This window comes from Primulina huaijiensis, chromosome 6, assembly GCF_012295235.1.
Source record: "Primulina huaijiensis isolate GDHJ02 chromosome 6, ASM1229523v2, whole genome shotgun sequence".
NCBI classification, from domain to species: Eukaryota; Viridiplantae; Streptophyta; class Magnoliopsida; order Lamiales; family Gesneriaceae; genus Primulina; species Primulina huaijiensis.
In genome coordinates, this window is record NC_133311.1 from 10,365,443 (window position 1) to 10,377,493 (window position 12,051).

Consider the following 12,051-nt stretch of genomic DNA (forward strand, 5'->3'; position numbering starts at 1 on the left):
TTATTAACTTATCTCAATACTCCATCTCCAATCCGGCCTCACTTATTTAACTGAAAAGGTGACAATTAAACTACTACGTAAAATAAATAAATTTAAGGAAAAGAATTTAAATACTCATGCAATAAAATCATTTTAATTTAAATACTAGAAATTATGCATGGCTTATACGTAGTCTACGTTACGGGTTCTAAACTTCCCTTATATGTTCAAATCTTTCTTTTAATCCTGTCCACAGAGCCATGGGATCTTTTTAGATGAGATATTCACATTTCAAACATTCATCAAGATGTCGGTGCAGAAATATTATAGTTTTGCTTTTTCTTGTGATGAAGATATACCATTTTCTTTAATAGTCTCGCTTAGACCCAATGACTCAATATGCATTTCTACATCGAGAGTCCATGGCATATAATTTTTCCCCGTAATGTCGAGTGCAATGAATTCGAGCTTTGCCAAGTTAGCCATGGTGGTACTAAAAAGAATTATGATGCATTTTATTAGTTAATGAATATTGCAATACACAGTAATGGATAAACAACAAGTACAAGCATTCGTAAAAATAAAGAAAACACACGAGGAGGATATTCTCCGATAAATACAAGACTCGTGAGTATGATAACCAAAATAATTAAAAATAACTTTGTGAAAGCCATCTTCTTTTTTCTTCAAAAATTTGATGAAGAATAATTTTAGAGACGAAGTGAAAGTTGGAATGATTGAATGTGTTTGTGAGATCATATTTATAGGGCAAAAACTAGCCGTTTTGTTACCGTTTATGACCGTTGGTGTACAAGAAAATAAATGTATGTATTTGTATAATTTTATGGTAATAATATGGTGTATATAATATTAGTAATGTTTTAAATAATTATGTATATCATATCACAATATTATAATGAGGTGTCATAAGATATTTTGTTTAAAAACCTTATAGACTTTTATACTTGTCGTATCCCTTACCGAGAGTGTGGGATGTCGTCTTAACATCCTCCTAGGATTTATAACAAGTTTTTTGAAAAATTTATTTTTATTATTTATAATATCATTATATTATATATTAAATATTTACACAATAAATAAATAAACAATAAATAAATATTATTACTTTTGTTACCTTTTTCTTCTGTTTTGGAGCTTGGAAAAATATGGAGGACTTTTAGAGCTTCGTGCTGATAACGTGTTGTGAAAAAGTAAAAATTTACGGTAAAAAGTAAAAATCTCAGATTCTCAAAATTTTCACACTACACACTTTATATAATATTTTTCTCTCAACTCAATTGTAATTTTGTTCACAAATGAGATATCTATTTATAGAAAATTTTTACAAATAATCAAAAAATAAATTACATCATTACCTTCATCATCACACACAAATTTCAATATTCAACAACTAATTTTATGTAATTTTTAACATTCAAATATTCGACATTCAATATTCAATATTCTATATTAAAATATTAATTTTTAACCTAGTGTATCCAAAAGTCAGTGAAATATTACATTACATTACAATATTAAGTAACGAGTGGGTCGGTGGGGATATGATTAGAGGTCAACGTTTTCAAATTCCTTTAGATTCCTTTCTCGGCAAATCCAACGTGATCCCTGTCTACCTTCAAACCTTAAAGGTTGGGACATGATTGTTTTTTGCTCTGTTGTACGTGTATGTTTGAGTGTAATCTTAATTTGTCAAATGCTTGAATCTTCCGTTTTTCTTAGTTCTGACGTCTGATTTTTTTTATTTACGAGCCTTGAATCTGCATTTTTATGTCGAATGGCTAGGACTATGGGTAGTTTCCGAGCTCAAGGTTTCATTTTTTTCTTTTGAATCGGGATTGGTTTTGATTTTGTTGTCGTAGGGTTGTTTGAGGTTTGATGTGGAAAAGTTAGGGTTTTGTGATCAATAGTAGTTGGTGTTACATGTATGGCTTCTGGCACCACTGGGGATTTCAATTATGATTATTTGAAACCGAGTACGGTTTTATGGACTGAAAACAGTAAAGTTTATACACGAAGGATCCGCGAGAAAGTCCCAAAAACTAGCATCGACATAGATACAGCAAACACCGGAACTGGAACCTCCACAGCCTTGTCTACCAGCACTGAGAATACCTCGACCACCGCTGCATCCACTGAGGCTTTCTCTTCCATTATCGCCACAGATGCCTCCACCGAGCAACTTATCCATTATGCGGTTGCGTTGACTCCGAAGCCCACTAATGGCATTCCAGCCACATCCCCCAGGTATGTAGGTGACATTATTCTGCAAGAAAGTGTGGAAGCATCAGTGACCAAGGGTATTGATTCCTCTCGGGAAAGGCTTCAAGTGCAGTCCCTGATTGAAGAGACTCATTCACAAACATTGGCAGACAGAGATGTGGATTCCTTCAAGTCTCAGCAGCTGTCAGGACAAGCAAAGAATTATGCGCAGAGGCCATCAGTGTCTGAGAATGAGTGTTCGAATCAGAATGTGGTGGGGCGAGGCAGTTGCTGTCAAAGTTTGGGGCAGCAGAATCAGAGAAGATCGTCTCCATTGCTAAATGATGCTGAAGCCCAGAGCCCAAAGGAAACTGCCTCGTTTCATAGTGAGAAGAATGATAAACTGCAGACAAGTGAGAATGAGCGACAGAATTTGAGGGAATCATCTCCATTATCATGTGAAAACGATCTGCCTAATTACGGTCAGATTAAGCTGCTAAATGATGAAAATTCAATGTCAGTGCCACCGCCAGCTCCCTCTAGGAATCGGCCTTCAAACGCAAATGAACTGGTGCAGGCGCTGGTGATAACTAGGATAGATGATAGGGTTTTGTTTAGGTTATCGAAAGCAACACAGAAAGATGATATTAAGGAGCTTAGGAGCAAGTTAGAGCATGAGCTTGATCAGATTAGAAGGTTAGTTAATCAGCTTGAAGTCAAAGTGCAGGAACTTGCTTCATCAAATACCCAGGTTAGCAATAATAATTTCAATGATATAGACTCTGGTGTTGAGGGCTGTGAAATTGGTGGATGTTATCGTCCTCAACCAGTGAATGTGCCGAATGATGCAGTGGAGAGGAGGGCATTGGTGAGAATTAATTCAGAGGTGAGTGTGATGGGGTTCCAAGAAACTGCATCCGTGAAGTTAACTAGACTTAGTTCCGATGTGGGTACTGCACGAACTCTAGAACCAAAGTCATATTGCAAGCAGCTCAGTGTTGCTGTAATGGAGAACACCCATGATGCTGGTGAAATTATTGACAAGGAGAAGAGAACTCCAAAGGCGAATCAGTATTACAGAAATTCAGAGTTCCTGCTAGGGAAGGAAAGACTGCCTCCTGAAAGTAACAAGAAATTGAAGACCAATCATGGGAGGAAGCATGGTGGTCGATCAGAACAGGCACCTGGTTTCGCCTTTGGGTTTGACAAGAACAGGGATAAAGTGTTTAAGAGCTGTAGCGGTATACTTCAGAGGTTGATGAAGCATAAGCATGGTTGGGTATTTAACGAGTCAGTGGATGCCAAGGCCCTAGGGCTGCATGATTATCATGTTATCATTAAGCATCCAATGGACTTGGGTACAATTAAAAATAGATTATCCCAAAACTGGTACAAATCTCCTAGAGAGTTTGCAGAGGATGTGAGACTTGTGTTTCGCAATGCTATGACTTATAACCCAAAGGGTCAGGATGTTCACGTTATGGCGGAAGAATTGTCTGGTATCTTTGAGGAGAAGTGGGCTGTTATGGAGACAAAGTATAATCCCTATTTGAAATATCATGTGTACCAGGACGCAGGGTTGCCTACTCCCACTTCGAGAAAGTTTCCTCAGCCTTATTTAGCACCAGCCTCTGTTCATGCCTTCACACCTGCTGCCCCTATGACTATTGATTCAAAAATTGAACGTTCGCATGTTGGCAGGATGCCCGTTCCTAAGAAACCTAAAGCTAAGGATCTGAATAAAAGGGACATGACTTACGAGGAGAAGCAAAGACTTAGCACTAACCTTCAGAGCTTGGCTTCTGATAAGCTTGATGCCATTCTTCAAATCATCAAGACGAATAATACTGCACTTTCTCAGCATGATGATGAGATTGAGGTGGATATTGATAGTGTCGATCCAGAAACACTGTGGGAGCTTGATCGATTTGTGAGTAATTACAAAAAGGGCTTGAGCAAGAATAAAAGAAAAGCTGAACTTGCTCTTCAAGCTAGAACAGTATCTAATCAGTCTGTTTCACTGATGGTAAGAATTGGTGAATGATTTGAAATATAGCCCAATGCTTAAATAATGCATTTCTATTAGTTGAAATTTTCCTTGCAAACTGTTTCAGACCACCACCCCAACAGTACAGGAGGTCCAGGTTGAAAGTGGAACAGGTGTTAGTTTACTCTTGTATTTTCAGTTTCCTGTTGACGCTTTTTATGGATTATGAATTGTATTTTGGGAAATCTGAGGTCTGTTTTCTGCTTTTTCTGAAGTCATTGATAAGCAGGAGACACATGCTGTTGAAGGTGGAAAGCAGGGGAATGATGTAAGTAGGTCTAGTAGTTCAGGAAGTTCCAGCAGCGATTCTGGAGCATCTTCCGGTGATAAATGTTTATCCTCGTCCTTCCAACTTCACCTTATTTGATTTTTATTCTTTTATGATAGTTTGATATTTTGCATTCGTAATTAGTCTTTCTAGGTCAGGCCTAGATGTAATTCTTATGTTGTCACCTGTCATGATCTTTATATTTCTTCATTAAAATGACTGATGTATGTTCATTTCTGTATATTTAACCTACAGATTCTGACAGCGGCCAATTCTCAGCGAATGAATCGGATGCAGGATAATCACTTGGACCAGAATGATATTAAGGTACAGGAATGGTTAACTATTGATTCGATTTGTCTTTTTGTGATTAGATTCTCATGGATTAGAGCCTAAACTTCCTTCTCGCCTTACCACGTCCAACCAGATTTTGGGATCCATTATAATTTTTGGTATTTAAAGTAGTTTCATTTGTATTATCATATTGATATAGAAATGTATATAGGACTTTCAATGATACCACTTTGTTATGCAGACAATTTTAGAAACTTTGTGAATCTTGTGTTCACAATGGATGTTGTACATGTGGAATTTATTAGGTATTTGTAAACTTGTTTGTTTGCGTCAAATTTCTGGAGACATGCTTCAACTAGTTAAAAATTGTCTGTAATTGCTCAAAGTAGTCATGCTTTTCTTGCATGATCCAAAGAAGATTCACTTTGAATTTGTAGTATCAGATAGGCTTTGCCATTCTGTCCGAATATGCTAGTATTTTTATCATTATTTCAAATTAAATTCATTTCCAATTATACTCGATATGCATGTTCTTGACTGTTGTTAATACTTCGGAAGTGTCTGAATCTACTGCTAGAATAATTACATGTTTTCCACTGATTGCAGAAATTAATTGACCAAATAATGATGAAACAAAATAAATGAACTACAATCAGAGTTTCCAAAGACACGGAAATAAAAAATCAATGCTCTTGAAAACACCCCCAGGTGCATTGACATCAAAAGGCACACGCCCCTGCTGATGAGCAGGGCATGGCCGAGGTGCAGCATGCATGTGTCCTATGATTTTTTTTTCTTCATAAAAATTAAGGTGTTGCGTAGTTAGAGTTTGAAGAAGTTCTACAACAACTCAACTTAAACCAATCCTCCAATTATGGTAGTGGACAGTGGCAGGTTTCATATTGAATTTTCTTAGGCATTTTAAGGTTATTTTTGCCCTTTTTTCCTTTTAATTTCATTTTTTTAAATCTTTAGTTAGATCTAGATCTTTATTGTTACATTGACTAAAAATAATTAGGTTCCTATGTTATTACACTTTTTGCAGACTGTTTGGTTATATTAGCTGAAATTTTCAGCGCTGACTGTTTTTATGATTGAAATTTTTTGTAGCTTCTATTGAACGGCGATGCTCAATAATCGATGTATATTTGATTTTAGTTTATGTGATTTTTGAGTCAACTGTAGTTTTAATTTGATTAAGAATTGTTTTCTATACTTAATTTTTCCCCTAACAGCACCTTACATGTGAAAAGCACGAGCTTCGTCATACGCTTTGTGGTGAGGGGTCTTGGGATTTGTTCCTTAATTAACGATGACAACATTGATGAAAAATTAATAATATCTTGAAATAGTTAAGATATTAATTGAAAGTATACGAGGCATTATGTGATTGATCTCACCATGTTATTCATTTATAGTGAATTAATTCAATCCTAAATGTTTGTTCTTTCTAAATACTAGGGGTGTGAGGCTTAATAGTAATAGAAGATAATAATCCCCTTCCAAAATAGTATAAAGTCAGTTGTCAACATCAATTTATGAGTTAATTCAATTTTTAATGTTTGTTCTTCTTAAATATAATATTTCTCTTTCAAATAAATGTAAGCAGTTTGATATTAGGCTGGAGTTCGGCATCATTATTCAATATGATGCTGGTGTGGCTCAAATAAATTGTACCCTACATATTTTAGACAAATCTATATTGGACATACACATGAGCATGTGTTAGAAGAATGTTTACACTTTAGTTTAGGGGAGAACAGGAAGAATAAATTGGGGTGCTTGTTAGAAATTGGAATTAGTTAGCATGTTATTTTGTTAGGGTTTTCTAGCTTGAGCTAGGAGCAAGAGAAATCACTCTCTTGTCGAGGGTTCTCTCTTGCGGGCATAATCTCGATTATTGAAGATTTGGTCTTTCTTTTGTATTCCTTTATATTTCAAATAATATATATTTTTGGAGGTATTTTTTTCCTTTTATGTTTAAATTTATTTATGGTGAAATTTGTGGGTGTAATAATGTCTGTTTAGAATAATTGTTTAGCAACCCATTACCTTTTAAAGAACACACGAAGAAGCCAATGAAAATACTTCCTTGATGTTTCTCTCAAATGGTTACTCATTAATTCAGGAGAGCTGATATGGCTCGGTGTATGAGGTCTTTGCTACCTCTTAGAGAATCAATATGAAAGGTGGTGGGTGGATGATATAAAATGCCGAGGCTGAATCAAGAAAGGTGAACGAAAGTATAAACACAGTTAATTAAGTGATAACTCCCAAAACCATATAATATCAATTTCAGTTATATCAATTTCCTATGATGATATTGGAAAACTTAATCATCATTATTAAAGCTTCCAAAGGCAGATGAAAGATGATAACTAGAATATTTTTCATCTTCTTCCTACCTTGGTACGCTTCTGAAGACAGATGAAAAGTATTAATGCGCAACCAGATCATCTTTCACCTTGCATGACTTGGTGGTTGTGTTCTTTTAACTCAAGAAATCTCCATTTTTTAAACAAAAAAATTAACATCTCTCTATTTGTAACGCCCGGGAATCTCACTAATAATTAACAAGTAAATCACATATGTGGTCGATTAAAAAATTTCATTTAATTTATCTAATCCTATTTTGTGCTAAACTAGGTGAGTATTTTAGTTTAAATAAAATAAATCAACCACACAAAAGTACGCACACACACGAGCTGTGGAAATAAAAGTGATATACTGGAGACATCCTCTAGGTAGGTGCAAAATTTAGGTTATACAATTCCAAACAACAAATCGCTCCTCGCACAACTACCTAGATCACATCGTTCTCCTTCCCATCTCCCGAAGGTTCACCCATCATCAAATCCTTTAGTTAACCTATGAACCCACAACAATAAACAAATCCCCACTGAGGGGTGAACGAGTATTCAGTGTATTTGAAATCATGTAAATGCAGAATCTCATAGAAATCCATAAATCATCAATGCTCATGAGATGCACATTGATATAGTACTCCCGGATGGTCGAAACAAATACAGTGAATGATATGTCCGTTTGAGGTTCACCAATGTGGTGAACCCCCCACCAGGGAAGGAAGGAAAACATTCATTCTTGTGAGCTCAAGTCAACCGACCGCCACCAGTGAGACATGTCTACCGGCTGAACAGCTGGAGGACCCTGGTATAGTCAAGTCACTGCTCCAATTCAATAGGTTGGCCTAGATACACCATAGTCGTAGATAATACTCCAGCAAGTTTGAGCAACATAATTAATAATATAAAAACACACCCATATCAGACACATCTAGAGTCTAGACTTGCATTCATAATCAGCAGACAACGACCTGACGCTCAATATAGAAATTCATATTACCAGCGAACTAATATAGGCAAGTGCATAAGGCCTAGTTATAATCTTATAACTTATGCATACCTCAATAATAGTCGGAAGACCCAGAAAATCCTTTGGGAAGATACCTACTTGTATTCGAAAAATGTAACAGTCATAAATCACAATTCAAGTCCGAACTTATTATAAATATGAAATGGAACTCATCACTTACTTCACCAATTTCCCATTTTGTTAAAATTGAAATATTACATTTTTTGGACATGGCATGTTTATGCAGCTGCATAAACTCACTTGCCTACTTACAATGTGTGTAATTAGCTTTTTGATAAATCTGATATATCAACCCCAAATATATTCTCGTAGCTTAAACTAGCCCAACGGTCGAAATCCTAAAAATTAAACTCGAAGAAACTGAAAAATGCTTACGCCTAAACGTAGTCCTCGAAGCCTTTATCTTGAATCCGGAGTTGGACATTCATAGAATGTTTTGAGCCTTAAAGTTTAGAGAGAAGGGGGTGAAATGTGATTGAGTGGGTTTGTGACCGGGAGGAGGGAGAAAAGGTTGAATGAAACTTGGATCCCACATTTCTGCTTTTAAAAAGACTATATCGGCAGCCCACGCTCATGTGGGTTCATAACCCACACCCTGCCCAACCCACAGGCCCACATCCATCTCTCTCTCTCTCTCTCTCTCTCTCTATGTTTGGGCATTACACTATTTTAGGAAATAGGATTAAAATTTGAATTTTCAATGTAAAATACTTCACCCTAGTGTGTGCAGTTCCATTTGTGATGCTGCGCACTAAAGGACCTCGAAAAATGCTCTATATGAAAGTTGTAGCCATTGTCTTGGCTTTGCAATTACTTTACAATCTCTCAACTCAGGATATCACTTGAGAGAACCATGCTCAGAATATGAAGATACTGCGTCATCTGTAGCTGCGTTTTTTAACTTGACTATGGTGGCCTGATTTTCTCCTTGATAGTAAAAGCATAACTTGGCTCAGTGATAACATATGGTTTGTTGCCTTGATTGTTTGTGTTGTACAGATCAAATAATTGTGGCATTTGAATGTGTAATTGGAGCGTCATGCTTAATATATGGAGAGACAATTGATCTAAAATCTTCAAATCTTTGTTCGAACTCATGGTGAAAGCTAATTACCATCCTGAAGCTGCTCGAGTTCTTTGTTATCCTCTCGTTGTTACTTGATTTCATAAATTTGTAGTTAAAAAAATGATTTATAAACAAGGTGATGAAGATGTACATGAAGTGTGCTTCTAAATGATAAACTAAGATTTATTATTGACTCAAATAATTAATTGAAGCTAGGTGTCACTCTTCATTCGGGAATGATATCGTCATAGTAACATTTATGTTGGCGGTACTTCTAAGGTAAATATTGAGGTAGATAGTAAAATAATGGATCCAAGGCAATTGGTTTGATTGATTGCTTATGGTGTATATTTATCTAAATAAGTTAGTAACTATGTCTAAAAGCTCAAAATTGGATGGTTGACTGCTGAAGCATAGTAATTAAAAGCACTCAAGTGTCTCCGGGCTTTAAGCGCAAAATGAAGTGCGTGCTTTACGGAAATAAAGTGGAAAAATTAAAATATTCTCAAAAATGAAAATAAAAGAATTCTTTTAAAATGTGGCAAGAATAAATATCAAACTGCTTTTTTTTTTTAAATAAATAATCGGGGCAGAGGCAAGGTGCCTGCAACTGGATGATTGAGGCAAACTAGCGATGTTAGGGTTTCAACAGGTTATTTTCTGTCTCTGTTAGAAATTTAATTAAAAAATGATTTTCCGTCTTCGAAATGCACTTAAGCACGACTGAATGCATGGCAGAAGCGCGTGTTTCATGGAAGCGGAGCGCCTCGGAGTGCGCTTTGCTGCGGTTTGGGCTTAAGTGCATGTGTCATACTCTTTTGACAACTATGTGCTTGATTAAAGCAGTCTGGTGCTAATTTTGGTTCACTATAGTGATAATCTTGATTTTCTATCATTGTTTGTTATATAATATTATTACCTCCAGCTGGTTAGTTCATTCATCCCTCCTTGTTTTGGACATTAAAATACTTTCTCTTAGGTGTCGGTCTCAGACCCCCTGCATATTCCTTATTCTTTTCGTTTACATGATCGTTCATGATTATTAAAAGGGAAAAATACGAGCACCCAAGGTCTAGGCACAGGGAATCACATTCATCTTTCCAGTCAAGGTAAATCTAGAGGCTCATCATAATGCTTCCAAATTTATGCTAAGCAGTTACCTGTTTGAAAGGTTAGAAGAGGTATTGAACAAGTGGCATATCGCCTTGCTGTTGGTGAATGTTATATTCAATTATGGATATAACTGGAGGCAGAAAGAATTAGAATTTGCAGTAAATATATAATTCCTGATTTGGTGGATTCCGTATTGAAGACTGTGCTCCAAGAGAACCGGATTATTCCAAAATTTGTATATTTGGCCCCAAAAAGTCATCTGTAAAAGGTGTGGGGTGCTGTCAATATCAAAAACTCCAGTCTTCACTGTGAAGATGCATGCTTTATATGGTTGACTTGGCATGTTCCTACTCCTTGCTCCAGGCACAAGGGCTGCCTGAATCTAGTACTTTTTTATTTCCAAATAAAAAACCGCAGCTGCATTAAATGCTGATACTGCCAGAGGCCCAGAATTACGGTGTTTACTGTCTTGTTGAGATAAGTTGAACAGTGAAGTTATAACACTATCCTCTTTTTGTATTATCATTAAAAGTTACCTTTTGTAGACTATCAGTAAGTTTATTCATCTCACCTGAGCAGAGCTCCTTTCTTGTTGTTAGACCGTGAAATGTGGTCAACCAAGGTGGAGCTGTTGGTTTCCAAACTTAGTTCTGGGCTCGAGTCTCTGTGTGGAGTGAAATGAAACAAACAAAAGATAAACTATTTGGCCTTAAGATTGTGTATGAACGTTGTGGCCTGGAGCAGTTATGGCAGTGATTACTTCTCTGATCTATATTTGCTTATTTTTATTAGCAATGAGTTGTTGACACTGTAAAAATTCTTGCGATATTTCATCTTAACGTGTCAGCATGTGATATATTTACTCGTTGTTTCTCCAAATGCACGACTAATTCTAGATGATTTACAACCTGTAATTGAATGGTTTATTATTTATCCGCAGGACTTGTTTGCTGAATTTTCACTCAATTCATCGTCTGTGTTTACCTAAACATGGTTTGCAGAAAGCAAGTCTTGGGACTCATTTTATAACATCAAGGGACATCTCTGGGACAATTTGTCTGGACCGAAACTTGCTGTTGTTGAAGCTTTGAAGATCTTCGGCTGTGCTACATGCCGTGTGCTGAACCTGGTGTCTCAGTTAGCTATTTAGGTTGATGACTGGAAAGCTTCATTCTATTTGCATGGTTCATAATTAGGTAGATGTCTGGAAACTTTTATTCTTATTTTTGCCGTCATTTGAACGTTTTGGTTATGTTCAAGTTTTGTTGGTTGGGACGGCGATGGGAATGTTGCCGGTGTAAATTGTCCTTGTTGCTACCAATTTTATTTATAAATAAGTAGATTTTGTTGCAGGATGTTTTTAATCGGCGTTTGTTTGAATGGGTTCATGATGGTGCATGCAAGAAAGCATTGTCTTTGTATGGTATCTTCTTGGATAAAAGTTTTTTTATTTTGGGACGTTCTTCTACAAAATGCATGGTTCGCGAAACAAGATGTATTTGGTCACGTATCCAAATTAAATTAAATTATTGAGTACCTCGGCTGGTTCAGAACTACTACTACTTGTGGTGTATATTCCTTGTCTAAAAAATATACTTGAATATGCTCACATATGAATCTTTTTTTTCCCTTTAAAATTATGCAAAAATAATTTACTTTTATTTTTAGGCA

At 36.1% G+C, this 12,051-nt stretch overlaps 1 protein-coding gene across 5 annotated transcripts; it reads left to right on the forward strand.

Moving 5' to 3' along the window:
* Window positions 1–1,537: 1,537 nt before the first annotated feature.
* Window positions 1,538–11,732, forward strand: LOC140979368 (uncharacterized). 5 transcript variants are annotated; one of them, XR_012175725.1, is made up of 6 exons: window positions 1,538–4,225; window positions 4,314–4,359; window positions 4,462–4,571; window positions 4,769–4,841; window positions 5,415–5,861; window positions 6,294–9,839. XR_012175725.1 is itself a non-coding variant. In XM_073444731.1 (6 exons), the coding sequence occupies exons 2-5, from the start codon at window positions 1,925–1,927 to the stop codon at window positions 4,814–4,816; spliced, it is 2,505 nt and encodes an 834-aa protein (XP_073300832.1). In that variant the 5' UTR covers window positions 1,541–1,628; window positions 1,860–1,924; the 3' UTR covers window positions 4,817–4,841; window positions 11,321–11,732. The 5 variants fall into 5 exon arrangements, 4 of the variants coding, with proteins under 4 accessions (XP_073300831.1, XP_073300833.1, XP_073300834.1 ...); XM_073444731.1 differs by lacking the exons at window positions 5,415–5,861; window positions 6,294–9,839 and adding an exon at window positions 11,321–11,732 and having other exon boundaries at window positions 1,541–1,628; window positions 1,860–4,225; XM_073444730.1 differs by lacking the exons at window positions 5,415–5,861; window positions 6,294–9,839 and adding an exon at window positions 11,321–11,732.
* The last annotated feature ends 319 nt before the right edge of the window (window positions 11,733–12,051 follow it).

Excerpts from the sequence above, each read along its gene's own strand:
- LOC140979368 (XM_073444730.1), top strand. The coding sequence starts at position 1,925 with ATGGCTTCTGGCACCACTGGGGATTTCAATTATGATTATTTGAAACCG. Across the intron at positions 4,226-4,313 it reads ATCAGTCTGTTTCACTGATG|ACCACCACCCCAACAGTACA; the intron begins GTAAGAATTGGT and ends AAACTGTTTCAG. Across the intron at positions 4,572-4,768 it reads ATTCTGGAGCATCTTCCGGT|GATTCTGACAGCGGCCAATT; the intron begins GATAAATGTTTA and ends ATTTAACCTACA.